The sequence below is a fragment of the Grampus griseus genome (assembly GCF_964374135.1).
Source record: "Grampus griseus genome assembly, chromosome: 8".
Classification (NCBI taxonomy): domain Eukaryota; kingdom Metazoa; phylum Chordata; class Mammalia; order Artiodactyla; family Delphinidae; genus Grampus; species Grampus griseus.
In genome coordinates, this window is record NC_139002.1 from 97,217,122 (window position 1) to 97,241,719 (window position 24,598).

Below are 24,598 nucleotides of genomic sequence, written 5' to 3' on the forward strand. Positions count from 1 at the left end.
AAGAACCTCCTCTTTCCTTTTTCTCCCAGTGTAGGTGGTCCACTGGTTTCCCAATCATTCCTTTGATAGAATGATTTTTGTTTTCTTTCTTTCCACAAAACCTCACCTCATGTGGGGGGAGAGCTAACTAAAAAAGTGAGGAGAGAGTGACCTTTTCTACTATGTTTGAACTGTGACGAGTGGTACACACCACTAAGCCGTTGTTGGGCGTGGAGAGGTGCAAAAAGAGAAATATCCAGATATCTGGGAACTTGAAAACCAATGAACACTCTCCCCTCTTAAAGGAAAAGTGAGCAATTAGGGATATAAGGGAAAAAATCCAATAGGTGTCCTTGTTTGTGCATCCCATCCCCCCAAGAAGTGAAGTGTCTTTGTAAGAAAAAAAGAAAAGAAAAGAAAAGACACTTGGGAAGGGTACCAAATAGTAAGGGATAGAAGTAGAAGGAGGGGCTATAAAGATAAAGAGGAATTTGAAAGGAAATGTCAATGAAGTCATAGAGAATTTAATGAGCACTTTCTGGATGCCCAGACTTGTCACAGGCAGAAAAGACACATCCCTGACCTCAAGAAGCAGCCAAGATATACGCACGTGAAAGCACTTTGTAGTAATTTAAGATGATAAATAATAAGGAGATAAAAATAGGTAATGGAATAGTAAATGTTTATGGGAATTTAGGGGTGGGAGCTATTATTGTGACTTAGGATAACAGTTGTATAAAGGAGTAGTTATGAAATTCAGAAATTGCGGGTATATAGAGGGCTGGCAATAATTTTTCGACACCGGGAAATATGATGGTTTCAAAGGAACTCTCCACCTCAAATTCCTCTAAAACCAACGCCTCAAGAAAGGGAGGCCAAAGAAACTACGACCGCCGCGAAGAGGCAGCTCCCGGAACTAGTGTGGCCAGCTTGACGTTGCGATACGGAGACTGTTTGCGTGACACCCTCTCCGCCTCTAGCCTCTCCTGCCGCAGCGTGGGTGCCATGGCAACAGAGAGAGCCCTCGACCTGGCTTCCGGAAGCGGGAGAGCTGGAGCTCTGAAGCTACCCTGGTCAAAGGATGCTGAGTCCGGAACGCCTAGCCCTACCGGACTACGAATATCTGGGTAGGCGCTTCCTTCAGCTTCGGGGAAGGAAAGAAGTGCAGACGAATTAGGCCAGGGTTTGGGGAGGAGGCCGGGGCGAGGTCTGAGTGGGAACGGGTAGGGTGGGCTAGGGAGGGGCGGGGTGGGGGCGGTCCAGGGCCTGAACTTGTAAGGCCCAGCGAGGAGGAAAACACCATCTGGGAGTAAAGAATGCTGAAGTATACCCGCTGGAGCTCAGACAGTGTGGATTGTGTCCTAGGTGGGCTAGGTTGGAGTTGAGAATTGAGGGGCCTTTGGGGGTATTACTGATATGCTGCCAGTGGAGTAACCTTGGAACCTTGAAGTGCCAAATCAGTCATTCTGTGAACAATCATTTAACCGTTATAGCGGCAACTAACATTTTTGAGCATTTCTTTTACATCAGACACTATGCTAAGCATTTTACGTGCATTCTTTATTGAATCTTCATAACAGCCCCAGGAGGAGACTGTGTTTTTCTTCCATTTTGCAGACAGCGAAACTGAGGCCGAAGAGGTGACTTGCACAAATAAGGCCACACAGCTATAAAATGGTAGGGCTAGGATCAGAACCTAATTTGCCCACTCCTGAGCTTGAGCTCTTGGCCATTAAGGCTGTGGCTGTAATACTTTACACACACTGTAACACCTTCAGTGTGTAAGGCATTTACTGGATGAAAAAAGGATATATGTATGTTGTGTGTATGTATGTATATACATGTATATACATACATGTATGCACACGTTTTAAAAAATTAATAGACTTTATTTTGTAGAGCAATTTTAAGTTTACAGAAAATTGAGCAGATATTATAGAGTGTTCCCATATACTCCCTCTCTCTCTCACTCAGAGCTTCCCATTATTAACATGTGACATTAATATAGTACATTCATTACAATTGATGAACCAATACTGATACATTATTATTAACCAAAATCCACAGTTTACATTAGGGTTCACTCTTTGTGTTGTACAGTTTTATGAGTTTTGACAAATGCATGATGTCATGTATCAACCATTATAGTATTATGCAGAATAGTGTCACTGCCCTGAAAATCCTCTGTGCTCTGTCTATTCATCCTTCCCTCGGTCCCCCAACCACAGGCAACCATTCATCTTTTTACTGTCTCTAAAGTTTTACATTTCCAGAATGTCATATAGTTGGAGTCATAGAGTACGTAACCTTTTCAGACTGGCTTTTTTCACTGAGCAACATGCGTTTAAGGTCCCTCCATGTCTTTTCCTGGCTTGATAGTTCATTTCTTTTTATCATTGAATAATATTCAATTGTATGGATGTACTATACACATTTTTTTTTTTTTTTTGCTGTACACGGGCCTCTCACTCTTGTGGCCTCTCCTGTTGCGGGGCACAGGTTACGGACGCGCAGGCTCAGCGGCCATGGCTCTTGGGCCCAGCCGCTCCGCGGCATGTGGGATCTTCCCGGACCGGGGCACAAACCCTTGTCCCCTGCATTGGCAGGCGGACTCTCAACCACTGTGCCACCAGGGAAGCCCTATACACATTTTTTAATGAAAAACAATTCTAGTTTAAATTTTTGAATTAGTAATATGGAAACTAGATTAAAAAACATAAAGAAGTTTATAATGAAAAGTCTCTTCCAACCCCTTTCCCCCCATCTGCCAGTTTCCAACCATCCTCAGCCTCCCACTAGTAACCACTATTGCTGGTTTCCTGTGTATCCTTCCAGAGTTTAGTTTATTAGGTATATAAGGGAGAATACACTTTTTTTATTCAATATATCTCGGAGTGATTTCTGTGTCAGTGAGAGCTTTCTCATTCTTTTAAAAAAATGTTTAGCTACATAGTATTTTAAATAATTTATTTGACCAATTCTCTGTTGGTACACATGTTGTTTTTAGCCTTTTGCTATTACTGAAAATACCCCACTGAATAACCTGTAATTTTGTGCCATTGCTAGTATATCTGCAAGGATAAATTCCACAAAGTGAAATTGGTGGGTCAGGGACCTATGCATTTTAAATATTGATAGATATTGCCAAATCGTCTTTCACAGGGGTTGTACCATTTTACACTGCACTAGCAATGTAAGAGTATGCCTGTTTCCCCATAGTCTTTCCAACAAAGTATATCAAACTCAAACCATCAGATTTTTTCAACCTGTTAAGTGACAAATAGTCCCAGGTAGATTTAATGTGCATTTCTTTTCTGAAGTTGAGCATCTTTTCACCAGGTTTAAGGGCTGTGTAGTTTTTGAAAGGGGTATATATATATATATATATATATAGAGAGAGAGAGAGAGAGAGAGAGAGAGAGAGCATTGTTATATCACAGATAATTTTGCATCCAATGAATAAGAATATCAATGTCTAACAATGCCTAGACTTTTGCTAAGGATTTTATGTATTTTATCTTATTTACTCAGTACTAATCTATGAAATATTTGAAAAGCCTAGTCTATTGTTCACTTCCTTGGATGTTTGTGTCAAAGTCTTAACATATTTAAATTATATGCCTCAAAGGCTTGACATATTTAATATACCGGTGCTTTGGTGAGTAGAAGTTGGTGGTCCCTCCAAAAGTGGCTTTTTACAGCCACTAATTCAGTGGCAATGTTAATAATAAATCTATAAACAGAATCAAGATTTCAGGTTGGTTGTAAAAGCTTCAGTTTCTAACCACTTATCTAATTATTGAACCCTGGATTATTGAACCTCCTTCAGGTTCTGTTGCATATTTAAGTGCCTTAACTTCCTGTCCCATTCACCATCTGGACGTTCATACTGCCCTAAGCAGGGTCATACTACTCATTGGCTTCCTCATGGTTCCTCAGACCATACAACTCTGCTGAAATGCATTTGTCTTTAGTTGAGAACAACCCTGCCCATTACAGTTTGGTCTCTTTTAGAGGCATGCTGTTGCTGTTTTGAAGCAGTCACCCTCAATATAATGACCACTGAAAATCACTCCTTATAGATTAATTTAATAAAATATTTTCTGATTTGAAAATTTAAATACCTACAGAGGTTTTTTTTTTTTTTTTAACTTTTTTATTATTTATTTATTTATATTTTTTTGCGGTACGCGGGCCTCTCACTGTTGTGGCCTCTCCCGTTGCGGAGCACAGGCTCCGGACACGCAGGCTCAGCGGCCATGGCTCACGGGCCCAGCCGCTCCATGGCATGTGGGATCTTCCCGGACCGGGGCACGAACCCGTGTCCCTTGCATCGGCAAGCGGACTCTCAACCACTGCGCCACCAGGGAAGCCCCAGGGGTTATTTTTGGCTTGGCTTTTCTTCCTCCTCCTCTCCTTCTCCTCCTCCTTCTCCTTCTTCTTCTTTTTTTATTAAATAAGTTATAAAGTCACATGTGTAGGCCTAGAGAAGAAAATACACATAGAAAAACGAAAATTGCATAGATAGAAAAGCTCTAGGTTTTCAGTGCATCAGAAAAGTGAAAGCTCAATATCCCTTGGTAAGTGTTTCTGGAGACCTCTTTTTAGTATTATGGTATAAACGACAGGGATACCTATTCAGTGAATATCCATAGATTTTCCCTTCTGCCTGCTAGCCAGGGCTTATATTTACCTTTTTGACTACTAGTGAAGAAAACAGTCTTTCATCCTGTTGGGTAAACTGATCCATTCCCTGCTGACTTTGTGGATTAGGAACCTGTAATCATGGCCTGGAATGGCTTAGGATCTTAAGATCATCATTACAGAACTGACTCCATGATGTTCATGCCTGCACTCATCAGAATGGAGTGATAGGAACTATGTTAATGCCCAGGCGTGAATAGAGAGAGAGGAGAGTCTGGTAAGGAGATGAAATAAATATAGAGCCCTTGAAAGGTTTCCACTTTATGAAAGCTACTTATTGGAAGCTTCTGCCAGAGGCTGAGGTGTGTCTGTGTATCTGGTTGGGTGTGGAGAGTTCTCTAGAGCTGAAGGGCAGCCTGTTCTGGTCCCAGGTTTGCAAAACACACTACCTACGTGCTGACCTGAGTGTAAGCATGAGGGTGTGAGGTTTATTATTTTACCCCACCTAAATTGGTGAGGTGCTTGCTTTCACTCATGCTTCAATTTGCCTCTTCTGTTTCTATGGATACTGCTTATTCTCACTGAGACTGGTAGTGGATTGGCATAATAGATAACTCCAGGAAATCCGAGATGGTCTTTCTCCTTTGAGGGCTATAGTTTTAGAGGAATCACAATAAACTGGACAGTTATTTTTAAGCTATAGTTTTTGAGCACTTCATTTATGCTTAGCACTGTGCCTTAACTCATTTAATCTTCACAACCACCATACAATTAGGTGTTATTATTAGTCCTATTTAGTAGTTATTAATATCGTCTCCTCATTTTACCAATAAGGAAACTGAGGCTTAGAAAGGCTAATTGATTTGTACAAAGTCACATAGGTGATGATACATAAAAGCAGGGATTCAAATCCAGGTTTATCGGATTCCATGCCTGTTTTTTCCTCTCTACCAAGAAGATAAAAATAAACAAACCAAAATATCTATTGCCTGTAAAGGGTAGTGATCCTTGCTTCCCTTTTAAGAATGGAGTTCTTAAACAGTTCATTAGTTGCAAATCAGTTTCCTGAACACAGGAATTGTATCTTTCTCATCATTGTATACCTACCTTTCACAATCTAGACACTTTATACATACACGTGTGTTAAATTGAATATGAATAATCTGACCTTAGGGTCCCCCAAATATGAGCAGCTAACAGCAATAACTAAGACTTATTAAGTACTTACTATGTACCAGGTAACATTTTATGTGCTTTATAAACATTAATGCACACGAAGATAGTTTCAATTTTTATCTCCATTTCACATATGAGGAAACTACAGCACAAAGGTATTAAATAACTAGTTAGTGAGTCCTAGAGGCAGAATTCTAATCTAGCAGTCTGACTCCAGAGTCCACATTGTTAAACTCCATGCAATGAATACCTTGAGCAACTCCAAAAATGAGGCTCCAGCTATTGCATAGACCAGCTTATAATGGTTGCATGGATTCTGGAGTAAGTTCAGGTGACTCCAAGAGCTTAATTTAACATTTCTGCCAGGAGGGGGCATACTAGGAACCAGGATGGATCAGGGAATAGTAAAATTCCAGTTCCTTCTTGCCACTGGACTCATCTCTCAATTGCAGGCAATAAGGAAGATAACTTCTAAAAATAAACCATTTAGGAGAGTTTTAATGACAATAATCTATGTACTTTGTGTAGCTGTGTGACCTTGAAGAAGTTACTCAACCTCTCTGTGCCTTAGTTTCCTGGTATGCAAAATGTACTTACCTCATACATGTAAGCTTTTAGAGCAATGCCTGGCTGCTACATTGTATCTGCATTGTAAAAAGAGGACACACAAAGATGAGTAAGATACCTTTCCTTCTAGAGCACCTGGGTAGTGCTCAATAAATATTAGCTGCTATTATTACTCCTACATTTTAACAAAAATGTAATACATCTGTGGCAGGCATGAAATTGTGCCTCTCAGATCCCCTATTATGTGGAGGGGAGGGTAATTAACTCTGAACCCCAGCTCTCAATCCAACACCTTGTTCACATTGAGGTCACACTTCCCGCAGGCTGCTCCCAGCGGATGACTGGGTGGGGAAGACCCACTTTTATGAGAAGTGTGACTCCTCTGATGGTGACTTTGGCTTGAGGACTCCCACTGCACTGCAGTCTAATACTCTCACTCCCTCGCTCTTTTTTACAAGGGTCAACCCTGCATTGTGGTCTGTCAGCTCTCCCAGCTTCTTCCAGCTCCCTCCCCATTTTCCCTCATGGGCTTTTCAGTATATCTCTTGCATGTCTGATCCTGTCTTGTTGTCTGCTTCTCAGAGTACCTGGACTAAGACACCATCCAACAGTAACTGATATAGTCCCTTCCAGTCATGAGGTTGATACAGTTTTTTCAAGCCTTGACAAAGGTTCTGACATGATTCTTTCTATGTTGAAGATTATTAAGTGTTACTAATCTTATTTTTTTGCATTTGCTGATATCATAGCACATGATATTTACTTGTCTTACTGCCTGGCACAATTTCTTTTTTTGCTTTTGGATGAATCCTGATAAGCAAACTTATTTTTGTTTGAATATAATGAGTGAATCTTCCAAACACAACCCTATGCTAGGAAACATTGCTATTTACAATAAGTCAACAGAAATACTGTTAGAACTTTAGAATGCTTGGGTTGTTGCAGAAAGAAAAAGAAATATTACAGATGTTACGCTGACTTCCTAAATCTTTGGAAACTAGGTTTAAAATATATAAAGCTGGTCACTTAAAAACAGTAATGAACGTGTTCACAAAACAATCTCCTTCCTTTCTTCTTCCCCCCTTCCGCTTCCTTTCTTTTCTTCCTAATTGTTCCTTTCTTTCTTTCTTTCTTCCTGAATACCTTCTCTATATAAAGCAAAGCATGAATACGAAGTGTTCCTCCCTACAGGAAACTTATGCCAAAGATGGGAGATGAGACATATTCATAAATGACTGTAACACAAAGTGACAGTGTTAATAAGTGCCAACAAAATTGGGAAATCGCCAAGACACCTGCATATATACAGTTCACTTGCTCTATAATGACACTTATTTCCCATCTCTGTAGTTGTAGCGCACGGGCTTAGTTTCTCTACAGCATGTGGGATCCTCCCAGACCAGGGCTCGAACCCGTGTCCCCTGCACTGGCAGGCGGATTCTTAACCACTGTGCCACCAGGGAAGCCCTAATAATGTTTTTGCTGGGGAGAAAAAAGAGCAAGTGAGTTCTAAGGCACGTTGTTGACCCTTACCCATCCCCATTTCTCCAAGGTAACTGATTGCAGGTGATGTCAGTGTTATTCTAGGGTTTAAATTCTAAGGTTCTGTAAATTGTTTACTTTGCTTATCATTTATATATTCAAGTAATCTTAAAATCTTTCCTCCAAATGCCGTCCAAAAGTTGGGGATCTCTTTTATTTGTTATAAATACCACATTTGCTAAATGAGTAAATTTAGGAAGCTGAGTAGGTAATTAAAGTTTTAAAAACTAATAATAGTAGATGAGAAGAGACAAAATGAGCCATTAGCTTATCTCTAGTTCATTATCGTGTTTATAGCCTTCTTAGCACTTATCACAATTATCTTATTTATCTATCTGTATATTTTGTTACTGTTTCTTACTAGAATGTAAGCCATAAGGGCAGGCTTATTCTCTCAGTATCTCCAAAATCTAGCACGGTGCTTGGCCCAAGTTAAGTGCGCAATTGTTAGATGAATAGTCTGCTTTAAGTAGCAAAATAATTTTTTTTTTCAAATGAGAGAAGGGACTCCAGTTCAACAAATAGTTATTGAATTCCTACTGTGTGAGAGACACTAAGCTTTTTTCTCCTTCTTCCATTGACAAAAAAAAAGGATGACTGATTAAAATCTTTCATCTGAATGCTGTCCCAAAGTTGGGGATCACTGTTATTTGCATAAATACCATGTTTGCTAAATGAGTAAATTTAATTTCATGGTTGACACATTTTCTTTGTTTCGGTTACACAACAGTAAGATTTAATTCATTTTTTTAAATGATATTTTATGAAGGAAGGAAATTTTATACAATTTGGGGGCATCTCCTTGAGATTCCATCTTCAGTTGGGCAGAGTAATATGCTTTAAGACTGGAATTACCCTTGTCAACTAATCCCTGGGTCCACTGTGTTGGGATGCCCTTGCGCTACTTCCCTACGGGCCTTAGGAAATTGCTCATTCTATGATTGGAATTTCAAGTCAAAACACATTTATCTGAGCAGAATTTTAATGATTTATCAAAGAGAGGAGGGATTTTCCCATACACATCTGAACTTACCAAATTACCGATCCCATTAGCTATGTTTTCTCTTAAGCACCTTTCTTTAAACAAAGTAATTACTGCTGAAATCATCCAATGTATTTTTCATAAAAGCTTGTGACTAAGTTTTGTTTGATTAGCAGGAACGCAGTAAAAGTAAATATTGTTTGAGAAGGCACTTTCAGAGCCCTTTCTTTTTCTTCATTGAATTAGCTTTTTAAAAGCACTGTTCTTTGGAGAGAGTAAGAGCCTTTTTCCAGCTGTCCTATTGTGTAGCTCAAGGTCTTGTTAATACTATTATCTGGCCCTGAGATTACAGGTAATTGTGGTAAAACACAAGCTTCAGTTTCTGTAATCTAAGACAGAAATCTGTTTGTGCCCTAGCCTTCATATCAGGTGTTTGTTAAATTCAGACTTCTCTCACCTGGGATAGCGCACTGCCCCCCACAGTAAACAGAGGTATCTGGCAGGGATGGGGCTACATTAGAGCCATTGCCATTTTTTTTTCTTTTTAAAGATCATGTGGCAGAACCCCTCCTGTGGCCAACTTACATACAACATGTGCACTAAATGGGAAAATTATATATTTTAAAATAAGCATGTTTGAAACAATAACACTTTTGAATGTGAAATGTACCAAAAGGCCGCATGTCTCTGGCTTTGCTTGTCAAATGGAGAGGCTGCCAGAACCACTCGGCTCCATGGTTCTCATGCCCTAAAGTCCTGCAAATTGACACGTAAGTAGGCAACACACAAAGAAGCTCAGCCCATGAGAAAGTGAGTTTGGGCGCTTGGGCTGCCTTCCTTTCTCTCTGTGTGGATTTCTTTCCAGCTTCGCTTCTTCTGTCCTATCTTAGTTTTTCAGAAAGGAGAGATTAAATGTGTCTGCTATTTCAGCATGTTAACTGCACAGGCAACATGAGGCTAGCACTCAGGCCACTGTTCAGCCTGTCATATGGAAGGAATTGCTTTTCAGGGGAGATTATAATTGTGTATGTAGCCACACAAATGCACATTCTGCCTGGAGGAAAATGCACAGAAGAGGAGGCCTTATGCTGCCACTCAGGTCTCTTTGTGGAGGGCTGCATAAGAAGCCCTTACATGGCATAGTCAACTCTTTTGGGCTTAATGAGTCATCTTTTTGTGTGATGCCTACTTCAAAAAAGGAGGAGGGCGGGGGGCGGGGGGAGAAGAAGAAGCACACTCTTGCCCAAGTGAGTTGCTTTTATTGGCCCTGCAGCTTTGTCTAACAGTTTTGTATATTCCTGATGACATCATTTATAATACTAGTGCACAGAGAGTAAACAAAAAATAATTTAGCTTTCAGGCATTTAGACAAAACTTAAATAGTGCAATTTAGAGAAATGATAATAAGCTTTATAAACAGTGAGCACATGAGCTTAAACAGCAAGCATGACCCCACTCTTTTTTGGAATGTGATGTGTTGAAAGATGGCTGTAGAGAAAACTAGAAGCTTGACACTTTTGAATTATGTGCAGTTCAGACTTGAGTCCATGGTCTAGTGTTAATCCCAAGCAGTATGTTCTAGTTAGTGGATAAAATACAAGCTACCATGTGAGTAAGTCATTAAGCCCCTTGAGTCCTAGCATTTTACCTATAAGAAAGGAAAAGGTAATATTACCACCTACTTCACAGGAATGTTAGAAGACTGAGAAGATAAAACATGTGGAGCTCTTTATAAGAAAGGTATTTTGTAAATAGAAAATAGCATTATTATTGTCCTTCATCAAATTTCCCCAACACATGGAGTTGATAAAAGCTACCTCATAGGGGGTTGAGAGGGTGAATTAATATATGTCAAGTATCTTAAAGTAAACTATTTAATGAGACCTAAAATTGATAGTCTTTCTTGATAGTCTCTAGACCACCAAACCTGATATTTAAACACATGATTAACTTATAAAGTCTTATATGTGCCATCAGTCTTTTGCCTTGTCTTCAAGGATTGGCATGGTAGAGGATAGTGAATATACAGGTAGAAGAAAATAGGTTAGGTCTTCAGGAAGAATGGCCCTGCCTTTTTTCTTTTCCAGATTATGCCTATGAATAGTCTTTGGAGTCTTGCTAATTTTTTTTAATTAATTCATTTAATTTTGGCTGCATTGGGTCTTCGTTGCTGCACGTGGAAGCTTTCTCTAGTTGCGGTGATTGGGGGCTCCTCTTCATTGTGGGGCGTGGGCTTTTCATTGAGGTGGCTTCTTGTTGAGGAGCATGGGCTCTAGGCGCGTGGGCTTCAGTAGCTGTGGCACGAGGGCTCAGTAATTGTGGCTCGTGGGCTCTAGAGTGCAGGCTCAGTAGTTGTGGCACACGGGCTTAGTTGCTCCGCGGCATGTGGGATCTTCCCGGACCAGGGCTCGAACCCGTGTTCCCTGCATTGGCAGGCAGATTCTTAACAACTGCGCCACCAGGGAAGTCTGAATCTTGCTAATTTTTGTTGCCATGTCTGGACATAGGTAGAGACTGTTTTGACCTTTGTTCTTCCAGTAAATATTTGGTTTTGATCTCATGTTTCTAAAGAAACAAACTCATAAGGAAAAGAAGTGATTGTTTTGTCTCACATTGTGAACTTTTCTTATCATATTTCTTAGTAGTTAAGAGAAAATAATTATTGTTGAAGGACCTGACATCGAGTTCCCTAACTGGAAAGTTCTTAAACTCAGCCAAGTAATAAAACCAGCTTTGGTTATTATCTTTAGAGGAGAAGGGACATCAGAAGAGAAATTATATTTTTTAATTGACAAAATTATCGCTAATATCTCTGCTTCCATTTTTGTTGGTATTTTCATAAGATTTTAGGCAACAAAACCTGAGAAGACCCCCTCGTGTAATTTTCAAGTTTAAAATTTCATCTGTTGTTTCCAAGTATAGTAACACTTGGGTAACCTCACTTCCCAGATTTAATTTTCTATTAGATGACACTAAATGGGAAACACTATTTCATTTAAATTCTAACTGCTTAGCAGAGATTATTTCTCTTACATTTTTTTAAATACAGAGGTAATATTCCAACTTCTAAGTAAGTCCAGCCCCCCAAATACTGTCTTAAGTGGGAAGTATATTCAAATAGATGCTCTTGGTATGGCAGCTGGAGTCATTCTCATATACAGGAGGACTGGAGATGGACAGCAATCTCATTTAGTCCTTACAAGATATTTGTGAGGCAGGTACCAGCCTGATCCTCACTTTTCCATGAGGAAACTGAAATTTAGGTTATGTAACTTGCCCAAGGTCACCAAGCTAGTAAATGTGGAGGTGAAGCTTGAATGAAGTTTATCTGACCCTAGAGCCTGTGTTGTTAGCTGCTTTGCTTTTAGGTCTGATTTCTCAAGGCCCTCTTTCCTATTCAGTTCACAAGGATTGAAGGATTAGAACTTAATATTTTAACAGAAATGTCTACAGAATATATGATATATTCCCCAGATTCTCTGGTATAATAGAACATAATTTAACATTTCTTTATGTTGTGGTGTCATTATTTGAGACATTATTTATTATATTGTACTGTAGATGTGTTATGACATTTACTCATGAGGGTGGATGCTAGGAAACGGGGACTCAGAGAACTTAAGTAAAATTTCCAACGTTTATATGTAATAGATAGCAGTAGGTGGAGCTAAGATTTGACTAGTACTTCTGGTTCCAAATTTAGTGCTTTGGGGTGCCATTCAATCAATGTTAGTTAAATCTGACTTTATAGTTATTAATTAATGGTAAGAACTTCCCCCTATGCTCAAAACTCCCCTCTCTCCAGACTAATGTTTCCTACTTTGTCAGTAAAATGTTGAGGTATACTGAGGTTTTGTACTCTAGGTGCTTTTGTGCCACTGATCTCAGGGTGATGGTTGAGCAGCTGTTATAAAAAGATCCACCACCACAACTGCCCCCTCCAGTGCAATGGCTCATACAAGAGAGAACTTTATTTCTTTCTAACTTAACCTGAGTCCAGGATGCGGATGGCAGGATCTGCTCTAGGAAGCCATCATGGGATTTCAGGTTAGCAGGGCAGCCAAGCCATTTGAAACCCATGGTTTCTGAGGATGCCTCCATTGTAGCCATTTCCCGTTATAGAAAGGAAAAGGGGAAGGAGCAAGTCCAGGGCAAACACCTTTTAAGCAAGTAAGGCAGAAGTTGCAAACATCACTTGTGCTCACATTTCATAGGTGAGGACTTAATATAAGGCCCCTGCTAACTGCAGAGGAGCTTAAGAATTGAAGTCCAACCAGACGATTGTGTGTAAGAAGAATAGGAGCACATATTTTGGGGTGTGCAAACAATAACCTGCCATACCTGGTATGTGTATTGTTAGTAGGTGCTTGCCCTTATTCAGAAGCGAAGCACAGATGTATCAGTAGGTGTTTGACTTTTCCTCCCCTACCTCTACCTCTGTTAAGTACAGAGTATTTTATCCCTTGTCCGTGTTCTCCATTCTTCTGCCTTATGCTACTACTGAGCTTGGTTGCTCCCTTTTTTAAAAAAAATAAATTTATTTATTTTATTTATTTTTGGCTGCATTGGGTCTTCATTGCTGTGTGCAGGCTTTCTCCAGTTGCGGTGAACAGGGGCTACTCTTCATTGCAGTGCATGGGCATCTCATTGCGGTGGCTTCTCTTGTTGCGGGGCACAGGGTCTAGGTGCGTGGGCTTCAGTAGTGTGGCACTCCAGCTCTAGGACACAGGCTCAGTAGTTGTGGTGCACGGGCCTAGTTGCTCCGCGGCATGTGGGATCTTCCCGGACCAGGGCTCGAACCAGTGCCCCCTGCATTGGCAGGTGGATTCCTAACCACTGCACCACCAGGGAAGCCCATGGTTGCTCCCTTTTTATTATTTTTTTCTTTCTTAACTCTATGTCTCCTGTCATTTCTCTTGGAACACTTCTCTGTCCTTTGTAAACATTTCCAACATCTTCCAAATCAGAAGAGTCCCTTTCTACACTTTAGTGAGCACATGGAATGTTAGCGTTTTAGTTCTCTACTGTTGTGTTGGCTGCTGGGTGTTGGGGCTTACTTTGCTGCCAAATAAAACTTCTCTGAGTGGGAGTTGGACCCATTGTAGGAACTTAAATCTTGTTTCCAGAGAGCTAGTTTTACAATAAATAAAGATATTTATCTTCCTATACTGAGAGTGAGAGTTTTAGAAGAACAAGGAAAATGTGGTGCCACGGAAACTGGGGGAGGAGTGAGTTTCAAGATGGAGGGAGTGTTCAGTAATAGCACTTGTCGCAGAGAGGTCAGATAAGATAAGAGCTGCAGAAGAGATTGTTAGTGGCATTAGGTGCGAAGTTTCAGTGGAGTAGTGTGGCAGGACGCCAGATTTTCCTGGATTGAAGAGTAAATGGGAAGGGTGAGGGATTAGAGACAATAGGTAGGCTGGATTTGTTTCCAGAAGTTCGGTGGATTGGGGAAGGAGGAGGGGGGGTGATAGCAAGAGTAGGGAGAGTTTATTGTTGTTTTTAAGTTTTTAGATGGCAGAGAGACTTGAGTATGTTTATAGGCTGAAGGAAAGGGAGCCATAGCCGAGGAGAGAGAGAGGATCCAAGAGAAGAACAAGATAATTAAATGATGGAACGCTTTTTCAGAAGAGGTGGGAGGGAATTCCAGGATCAAGGGCAGAGGAGCAAGCTTGTTTTTGGAGGTGGGAATCAGGGCTATGTTTATCCATTGGGCACTATAGGCATTGTGCCTAATCTATAAACTGTTCTGAGATCTTTGAAAATATTTGATGCCTATAAAATATTTATTGACCCTGAACTATAGGTAAATGTTTAATTATACATTTATAAAACATAGTATAATGTCACTTTTATTGTTATATTTAGTGTGGACAAACATTTTATTACATTTGAAAGCAGCTTATAGGTAAGATTTTTCGCAGTTAGCAGGAGTTCCCAAGTGAGAAATCAGGTCCTAAGATGGCTTTAGAACAACTTTACAAGGATATTATTCAGCAATAAAGAAGAAGGAAGTCCTGCCACTTATAACAACATGGATGGACCTTGAGGACATTATTTTAAGTGAAATAAGTTAGAGAAAGACAAATACCATATGATCTTATATGTATGTAATATTTAATATCTTTAAAAAACCTGGACTCATAGATACAGAGAAAAGATTGGTGATTGCCAGAGAGGTGGAGGGTGGAGAGTGGGTGAAATGGGTGAAGGTGGGGAAAAGGTACAAACTTCCAGTCATACAGTAAATAAATTCTGGGGATGTAATGTACAACATGGTGACTGTAGTTAATAATCCTGTATTGTATATTTGAAAGTTGCTAAGAGAGTAGATCTTACAAGTTCTCATCACAAGAAAAAAAATTGTAACTGTGTATGATGATGGATGTTAATTAGACTTACTGTGGTGATCATTTCACAATATATACAAATATTGAATCGTCATATTGTACACCTGAAATTAATATATGTCAATTATATATCAATAAAAAAGAAAAAGAAAGAAACCCTGACTCTACAAAGAATAATTGTATTTGAACAACAGACAGAAAGTAAAAATGGTGAAGGAGGGCTTCCCTGGTGGCGCAGTGGTTAAGAATCCGCCTGCCAATGCAGGGGACGTGGTTTCAAGCCCTGGTCCGGGAGGATCCCACATGCCGCGGAGCAACTAAGCTCGTGCGCCACAACTGCCGAACCTGCGCTCTAGAGCCCATGTGCCGCAACTACCGAGCCCACGTGCCACAACTGCTGAAGCCCGCGCGCCTAGAGCCCGTGCTCGGCAACGGGGGAAGCCAGCAGGGTGGGAAGCCTGTGCACCACAACGAGGAGTAGCCCCCGCTTGCCGCAGCTAGAGAAAGCCCGCACGCAGCAACGAAGACCCAACGCAGCCAACAATAAATTAATTAATTAATTTAAAAAAATGGTGAAGGACAGAGTTAAGCTTAGAAATGGAGCTGAAAGTTGATGTTCTTTACCTGACCACTTAACCTTGTGTTTGTCTTTGAAGTAAGATTCAAGGTTATCTCCTTAAGAGTTAGGGAAACAAAAGTAAAAGGCATAAAAGAGAGCAAAGAAAATTTGTATTGCTGAGGAAAAGAAGAAACAAGTTGCTGTAGGAAAGAAGAAAGATAGCTTGACTAGGGACAAGTATAAGAATTCTGAGCAGCATTAAGACATTTGAAGTAAGGATGTATAAATAAATCCTTTGAAAAAAGAAGCAACAAAGAACGTAAATAGGAACAAAGTCGACTATGTAAATTCTAAAAGAAAAAAATACAAAAATATTGCAAAGTAATAATTAGATGAAATGATTGAAAAACTTTTAGGAAAACAACATGTTACAAATAATGGGTAAAGAGGGAAAATCCAAATAGAACAAAAATTGTTTAATTTAATGTATATTTATATTAGCTACAGAATTTTATCAGTCAAATGGATTTATGAAAGTTTTAACAAAACACAATAGTACCATACCACCCAAACTTCTTGCCTCTAAATCCTACTCCTCAGAGAAGACTACTTACAGATTTTTTCACCATGTCTTTTGATATTTTTCTACATATTTTAAAGTAACATGCTTAAACTACTTTCCTTGATTTTTCAGTTATAGATGTTATCTAATGACTTCTTATGATGGATTTAGTGCTTTTATATCCTCTAAATTTCCTTCCTCCTAGCCTTCCAGTAAAACTATGATTTTTGCTTAAGTTAATATTCAGTGTTTATCATCACTAAGGAAATGGTATGTATACATTAGTCATGTGGTATGTACAAACAACATGTACAAACAATAAGGTAAAATTAGAACATTTAGGAAAAGACTAAAGGGGAAAATTTGGAAATAAAAAATATATGGATCTTTTACAAACATTTATCATATACAAAGAAGTTTTTGGTTAATAAAAAGTAGAAATTATATATATTGCATCCTCAAGCTATAATAAAATAAAATTAGAGATAATAAAAGTATAATTTAAAAGTTACCTAACCACAAGGATAGTTTAAAAATTACTTTCCTTTACAACTATGTTAGATAATAAATTTGAGAAATAACAATAAACTATTTTTTGATCCCAGCACAATTAAAATCTATGGGCAAAAAGCAATACTTTGAGGAAAAATTATTGTTATAAATTAATAAGAAATAGAAAGGTAATTAAGCTTAAAGAATTTAGAAAAGGAGCAAAGTAGCAAACCAAAGAAAATATAAAATAGAATTAAATAATAAAACTAAAAGTACACAAACAAGTTGGTGATTTTTTTTGAGCTTTCAGAAACAAATAGTTCATAAATTACAAAATTTGTCATTAACTCAGAAAAAACTCATCTTTCTTTTTTCTGTCATTTTTATGGATGTGTAATTTATCATCCATAAATCACAAATTATAAGGGTAAGATTTAATAAGCTTCGATATATGTATATAGCCATGTAATTGTCACCTCAGTTACGATATATAACATTTTCATCACCTGAAAATGTCCTTATGCCCTGCTCCTATGTTGAAGCCCTAATCCCCAATGTGATGGTATTTGGAAGTGAGGCCTTTGGGAGGTAATTAGGTCATGAGGGTGGAGGCTTCATCATGGGATCATATGAAGAGAAACAAGAGAGATAATCGCTCTTTTCACCCTGAGGAAGAAGGTGGTCATCTGCAAACCAGGAAAGCTCTTTGGTAGTATATACTAAAGTTGAACATACTCATACCCTATGGCGCAGTCATTTACTTCAAGGCACAGAACCAACTGAAATGCAGACATAAGTTTACTAAAAGACTTATGCTAGAGTGCTCATAGTCACACCATTCATATTAGGCCCAAACTAGAAACTGAAAACATGCTGTCAACAGGGAATTGATAAATAAATTGTGGTGTATTCAATAATGGAATATTATGCTGCAATGAGAATTAATGAACTCACAGCTGTATGGACGAACCTCCTAAATATGATGTTGAATGAAAAAAGCCAGACACAAAAGACTGCATACTGCATGATTTCATATTTCCAAAACAGGAAAAATTAGTCTATGTATTTACCCTTGGGGGGCTTACAGCTGGCAGGAGACTCTAGGAGGTTTTCTAGGGTGCTGATTATAAGTGCAAATTCATATTTTTCTGTATACTACGATACTTTCATAGAAAGTTTTAAAAAATTATGTTACTTAGTTTTTAACCTAAAGATACGCAAGTAAAATAGAACTGAGGTCCCAGAAATAGATGCCAAAGTACATATCCATTTAATTTGTGACAAAATAAGTGTAACAAAATAATGTGAAAAATCCATTAGTTGAGATAATTGGAAGGAACATGGAAGAAATAAATTCAGATTCACACTTCATACCATGTGCTTCAATGAATTCTAGTTGAATTAAAGTGTTAAAATACTTTAAAAAAATTTAAAGTGAAAAATTACAGTCAATCTGCATGCCCATCAGTAAGAGAATGGTTAATAAATTATGATATTTTTATAATAGGTATTACCATGCAGCCGTTGAAAAGGATGCGTTAGACTAATATGGAAAGATGTACGTTAAGTATTAAGTGACAAAATAAGTTACAGAATGTGTACAAAGTGGTTACATTTTGTAAAAAAACAAGTTAACGTTTGTACATATATGTATGATCACACATAGAAAAAGTTCTGGAAGGAGGTAGAACAATCTGTTGACAGTGAATACTCTGAGAAATTGAATTAGGGAAGTGCTTACAAATGAGGAAGCCTCACTTTTTACTTTATACCCTTCTGTATTGGTCTGTTACATTCACGTGTTGCTTTTACAATTAAATTTTAAAGTCCATATAAGAGGAAAGATAACCTAACTAAATATTCAGATTAACAATAATTTAAGCTTTGCAAATTAAGGTATTTTTGAGTTAGTTAAAATAGAAAGCTTTATACTGGGATGTCTGCAAGGAAATTGGTCTTCTTTTTTTGAAGGTGGCATAGTCTCTGGAGAGCAGTTTGGCAACGCATAACAAGAGCCATAAAAATCAGTATATCTTTTGATCCTAAAGCCCTACTTCTGGGAGATATCGTAAGGAAGTAATTCAAAAGAGAAAATAAATTGTGTAAAAATGTTTATAGCTACATTATTTTTAATAAAAAACTGGAAATAATCCAGAAGCAAACTGAGGTAGATTAATACAGTGGGATATTATATTATTATATCATTAAATAATTCCTAAGAAGACTATATGTGTGTGTGAGTGTGTGCGTGTGTGTGTGTGTGCGTGTGTGTGTGTGTGTGAAAAAGCATGTACAAATTTTTTTTAAAAAGTAGAACTCAAATATAAACCTATGGATTTTGGTGAAAATGAGAAGGGACCATAGAGATATGTAAATCCTTGCTATTTTAAGATAAAGGAATTCTGTGTTTAAATAATGTTTTAAAATGCAATAACAATATTGATTTCTAATTTTAAAAACGTATTAAACTAGATGGCCTAATAAGGTTACTGTCAGCTCTATGCTTTTATAATCTTAAGAAAGTGACATTGAAAGTCATGTTTCTTTGATCTTTTCCTTCTCTCTCTAGCACCATTCATATCTTTCTCCTTAGTTTAATATTTTCCTTAAACTAGGCCCATTAATGAGTCTCTGCACTGAGTCATTTTGTTTTGGGAAGACAAAGTATAAATTCAGAGAAGTAGAAGAGAATGCAGTAATTTCATTCTCCATATCTATTTATATTAACTGTTACAAAAGCAAAATGTTCACTAATGCTTAATCAGGCTTCCAAATAGTTCTAGAGAGTATCCTTCTCCCCCATAATCTAATGAGGAAAATTCAGTTTGGAGGGGGGTGAAATACCTTGCATAATGCCCCATGGAGCCATCTATAAGACAAGGATTAGAAACCAGGGCTCATGTAACAAGACCCTCTTGCTCAGGCTGTTAGCCTGGGGGCCTCTCTGTGGGATGGCAGTGCAGGGCTGGGATCAATTCACTGTTTAAGAGCTGGACTAAAGGTCAGTTCACCTTTCCTTGAAGGGTTGAATTATTTGAGCAGTATAAACTTCCTGATAAGAGATTTCTGGAAGCAATTGTAAAAGTGGCTTATACCACCAACAGGTGGAACTAGATGGAATCTGACCTAGGCTGTCCAAAGAGAAGGGGCCATTAGAGAGAAGTTCTGCTTCCCCTTTGCTACTTACTTACTTCATGTGCCGCCCCTCATTTCATTTTCCTCTCTAGTGCAAAATGCAGGATCAAAGGAAATGGTGCTGTCATCAGTTCTAAAATTGAACAGAATGCTTCCTCGGTTAGTAAATGGAAAAATTAATTTTAAAATGTCTTTATGTAAGTTCTGTGAAATACTAAGATATTGACTTGTGATCTGTTTTTCAATCAAGGTATTTATGTTCATATTAATTGTTATTAATCATGGTCATTTTAAACTTTGTGAATATCTCTAAGAATTTCTCTAAGAATTATCCACTGTGATTCAGTGGGTTATGTTTACACTTACGAGATTAAAGTTTAAGTTTCTGCTCTGTCATTTATATACTGAATGACCTTGGGCAATTTCATCATTTGTAAAATGGAGAGAATAATCCCAGCCTTATCTGACTCCTAGGTTGGTTGCAAGGTTCAATGAGATAATGTATGTGAAAGTATTTAGTAAACTTTCAGGGGCATTACAGATGTTACTGTTCAAGTCACAAAAGTCAGTAAGACCTTACCGTGTTTACAACAATGGTCCAGCATTGAAGAGAACAGTACATCTCTTCAGATGCTAGGATAATGTCTGGAAACACTTTATGCTAGCCTAGCATGCACTAACCTAAATCAATGGATAGGCCAATGAGCCTCCTGATTGGTATGTTAGTTTGATCCCTTCATTTATACTTTTGGGCAAATACATGGATGTTTTATGTTTATATTAGGTTTGTCTGAATACAATAGAAAAACCTAAAATAACGTGGTTTGAGCGACTTATATGATTATTTCTCTTTTGTGGAAAAGAATTCTGAAGATGGGCAGTCCACGGCTGATATGGTATGCTCCAAGGTGTAATCAGGAACTCAGGTTTCGGTCTTTTTACTCCAACATCCTACCCATAGATTCCATCTTTTGCCTCATGATCCTCATGATCCATGAGGACTGAAGTAGCTCTCTGTTATCTTCTGAGGTAAATAAGGGACATCTTTCAGCTGAATTAGTTCCATTTAGGGACTTTCTAGAAGACCCGCACCATATTGTGCTTATATTTTATGACTTAATCACATGACTAAAGCCTAGCTGCAAGAGGAGCTGAGAAATGTGATCTTTATGCCAGTGGCCATGTACCCAGGTAAAAATTGGAGTACGTTTCTAAAGAAAAAGGTTACTAGAGTCAGCAACTAGCAGTCTCTGTCACAGCATTATATAAATATATGGATGTTTTCTGTTATGAACTGCCCCCCCCACCCCATCCCCAACACACAGACATACACACACACTCGCATGTACCTCACATTCACGTAAGTGCTGCCTATTTCATTTTGCTTGTTTCCTGGGTGAATTAGTCCATTTCAGCTATCCTGTACCCAGGAATCATGTCAATGCATGGTGATTGATGCCAGCTTTAGAAGAGTAACCGGTTGAGCTCATTAAGCAAAAGGTTCTGTGGCCTTTTTTCAAGGCAGCCGGTTGACCAGTGGAATGAATTGATTATGTGTACGTTCAGCACTTTGCTTGATGCTGCAAAATACGCATAGGGGGTACAATACAGACTTTTCTTCCTGTATTTTGGTCTTAGTGAATGGAACCATCATATTCCCAAATGCCCAAGAAAGGAACCCAGAAATAATCCTAAATTCTCCCCCATCCTTTACCTCTCATCCCACCAATTACCAACTTCCATTGATTTTTCCTCTTTTGCTTTTATCTGTCATTCCCATTGCTACTTCCCTAATTCAGGCCTTAACTCTCTCTGACCTGGACTATTTCAACAACTGCCCTACTTCTTATCTGTACCTCTAATCTTTCTCCCTTCAGTTCTTCCACACTGCTTCCAGAGTGATCTTTCAGAAATAGTAATCTGATTGTCACTCTCTTGCTCAAAATCCTTCAGTGGTTTCCTGAAATCTGTGCTCTTTTATAAGACCCTTTATGGTGATGATGCTGTCCGGCCTTATCTCTTAGCAATACTCAACTATTCTTAGCTTTCCAGATCTACCATGCTTTACACATCTTGATGCTTCTGCATGTGCTGATACGTCTGTGTTAAATATCTCCCCTGCACTTTTTTTTTAATTAATTAATTTATTTGGCTGTATCAGGTCTTAGTTGCTTCACTCGGGATCTTCATTGCGGCACACAGGATCTTTCATTGCAGCGTGGGGGCTTCTTTAGTTGTGGCGTGCGGGCTTCTCTCTGGTTGTGGCGTGTGGGGCTCAGTAGTTGCAGTGCATAGGCTTAGTTGCCCCGTGGCATGTGGGATCTTAGGTTCCCAACCAGGGATTGAACCCAGGTCCCCTGCATTGGAAGGCGGATTCTTAACCACTGGACCACCAGGGAAGTCCCTCCTCCCTCCACTTATTCACCTGGAAAATTTTTTCAGGTCCTTTGAAACACTCTTTCTCCCAGACAGATATAGGCACTCTTTCTCTTTACATTTTTTACATATCTCCTTTATAACAGTTATCATACTATACTGTCATTGTTAATTTGTATGTCTGCTTCTCCAGTAGATGGTAAATAAACTCCTCAAGGACAAGGACCATGCTTAGGTATTAAATAATTATTGAACAAAGGGATGTCTTCAATTGTAAGTGAGTTGGGGATACTCACAGATGAAATAAGTGGAACACTTTTAAGTCAGCATGAAATCAAGTGCTATGTAAGAAGTAATAGGAGTTCAGGAGGAAAAGGAGATCACTGGGGATTGGAGGAATTAGTCAAGGAATCAAAATGAGTATATCTCCTTAGGGAGATAGCAAAGTTCTTTGGGCAGGGAAAACTGAAAATTCTAGGGATATATTTTTATACTTGGCAATGTTTGTATAAAGCAATATTTCTAATGTCAAAACATTAAATTTTGAAAAATATAATAAGTAAATAAAAAAGGAAAGAAAAATGAGAAAGGAAAAACCCTAGGAAATACAAGGGGTATACTGGTTTAATTTTGAACCCTCTTATCTATAAATGTCTTTAGTTCCTTTTACTTTAGCCTTTTCTCATCTTTGAAGAAATCAAAGTCCTATTGTATAAATGCTTTATTAATAATACTATATCAGTTATAAGAGTCAACATTGTCTCAACCTGCAATCTTTTTAGAATGTGTGTATACATACACAGTATTAATACGTGTTTATTATATATATGTTTTATATATGTATATGTATAGACTAGGTAATAGTTCAAAACATATAATAAGGCATACATTGAGAGGAATTGTTCTCACCCTGTCACATTTTACCCTTTTCCCCCTCTCATATGTTCTGTAGACAACTGCTTTTATTTTATTCAACCAGCTCTTTTAAATCCATTTGATATGATTATATTTTGGTTCTCCAAGTTTCCAGTACTGTTGAACTTTGCCATTTTTTCCCCCTGAAATAGCCTCCTTCTTTACTTTTTCTAGAATACCCTCTTTTTCTGCCTTTTATCGTAAAGGCATGTAATAATTTACCTCATCTGATTGTCTTCCAGTTAAGAGTTCAGTATAATTCAGTAATCTGATTATCGGTACTTAGATTATCTTTCAGCCCAGCGTTATAGGACAAAAACAGTTTTTTTATAATTGTTTCTGAATTATGATTGGTACCAGAGGCCTGAATGGACTAACAGTAAGATAGAAGAAGGCTGGATAATATCATTTGACTATTACTTTAAAAAAGTTAGGTCCATTCAGGGAGTATGAAAAAAATATTTGAAAATAATTCAGTTGCTACCATGATTCATTTTGTTTGTTTGTTTTTTAATTTATTTATTTACTTTTGGCTGCATTGAGTCTTCATTGCTGTACGCGGGCTTTCTCTAGTTGCGGCGAGCGGAGGCTACTCTTCGTTGCGGTGCACGGGCTTCTCATTGCAGTGGCCTCTCGTTGAGCGTGGGCTCTAGGCGCATGGGCTTCAGTAGTTGTGGTGTGAGGGCTCAGTAGTTGTGGCTCACGGGCTCTAGAGCGCAGACTTAGTTATGGCGCACGGGCTTAGTTGCTCTGCGGCATGTGGGATCTTCCTGGACCAGGGTTCGAACCCGTGTTCCCTGCATTGGCAGGTGGATTCTTAACCACTGCGTCACCAGGGAAGCCCCTCCTTTTGTTTGTTTGTACAAAGAAAAACTTTGGCAATGTGGTTATAGATGGAAATATGGAGAACTTAAGGGATGCATTTGAGCAAGCCCAAAGACTTTCTATTACTGAATCAAGGGTAAAAAGAATGAAGAATGACTTCAATTTCTGTATTTCTAAAATGACTGGAGTTGAATGATACGATCTTAAAGTCTTTCTACTCCTTAAGCTTTTATAATTCAGGAGCAGTGGTGAGAATAGTGACAAAGTGACTGGCTACTGATTCCAAATTAAGTACAAAAAGAGAGGCCAATGGAACAATCTGTGGAAGGACATAAGTGATTTCATGTCCTGGTGAAGAGGAATACTGTGTTCAGTAGAAGTTGAGGAAGACAAGGAATTTTCGGGTTGGAATTTGATAGATCATCATTGTGAAAGAAAACTGACCATGTGTGTCTAGGAAGAGAGATTTGGGTGCTGGATTTTTTTTTTTAACG

The 24,598-nt window shown here is 38.5% G+C and overlaps 1 protein-coding gene across 1 annotated transcript in view; it reads left to right on the forward strand.

Moving 5' to 3' along the window:
- Positions 1-1,002: 1,002 nt before the first annotated feature.
- The window catches only part of CSTPP1 (centriolar satellite-associated tubulin polyglutamylase complex regulator 1), a gene marked incomplete at its 3' end in the record, with an annotated part of 185,564 nt that continues 161,968 nt past the window's right edge, over positions 1,003-24,598 (forward strand). Inside the window, exon 1 of the mRNA XM_082660053.1 lies at positions 1,003-1,106. Within this exon, the coding sequence (XP_082516179.1) occupies positions 1,061-1,106 (46 nt within the window). The 5' untranslated portion in view covers positions 1,003-1,060. The remainder of the gene's footprint in view (positions 1,107-24,598) is intronic.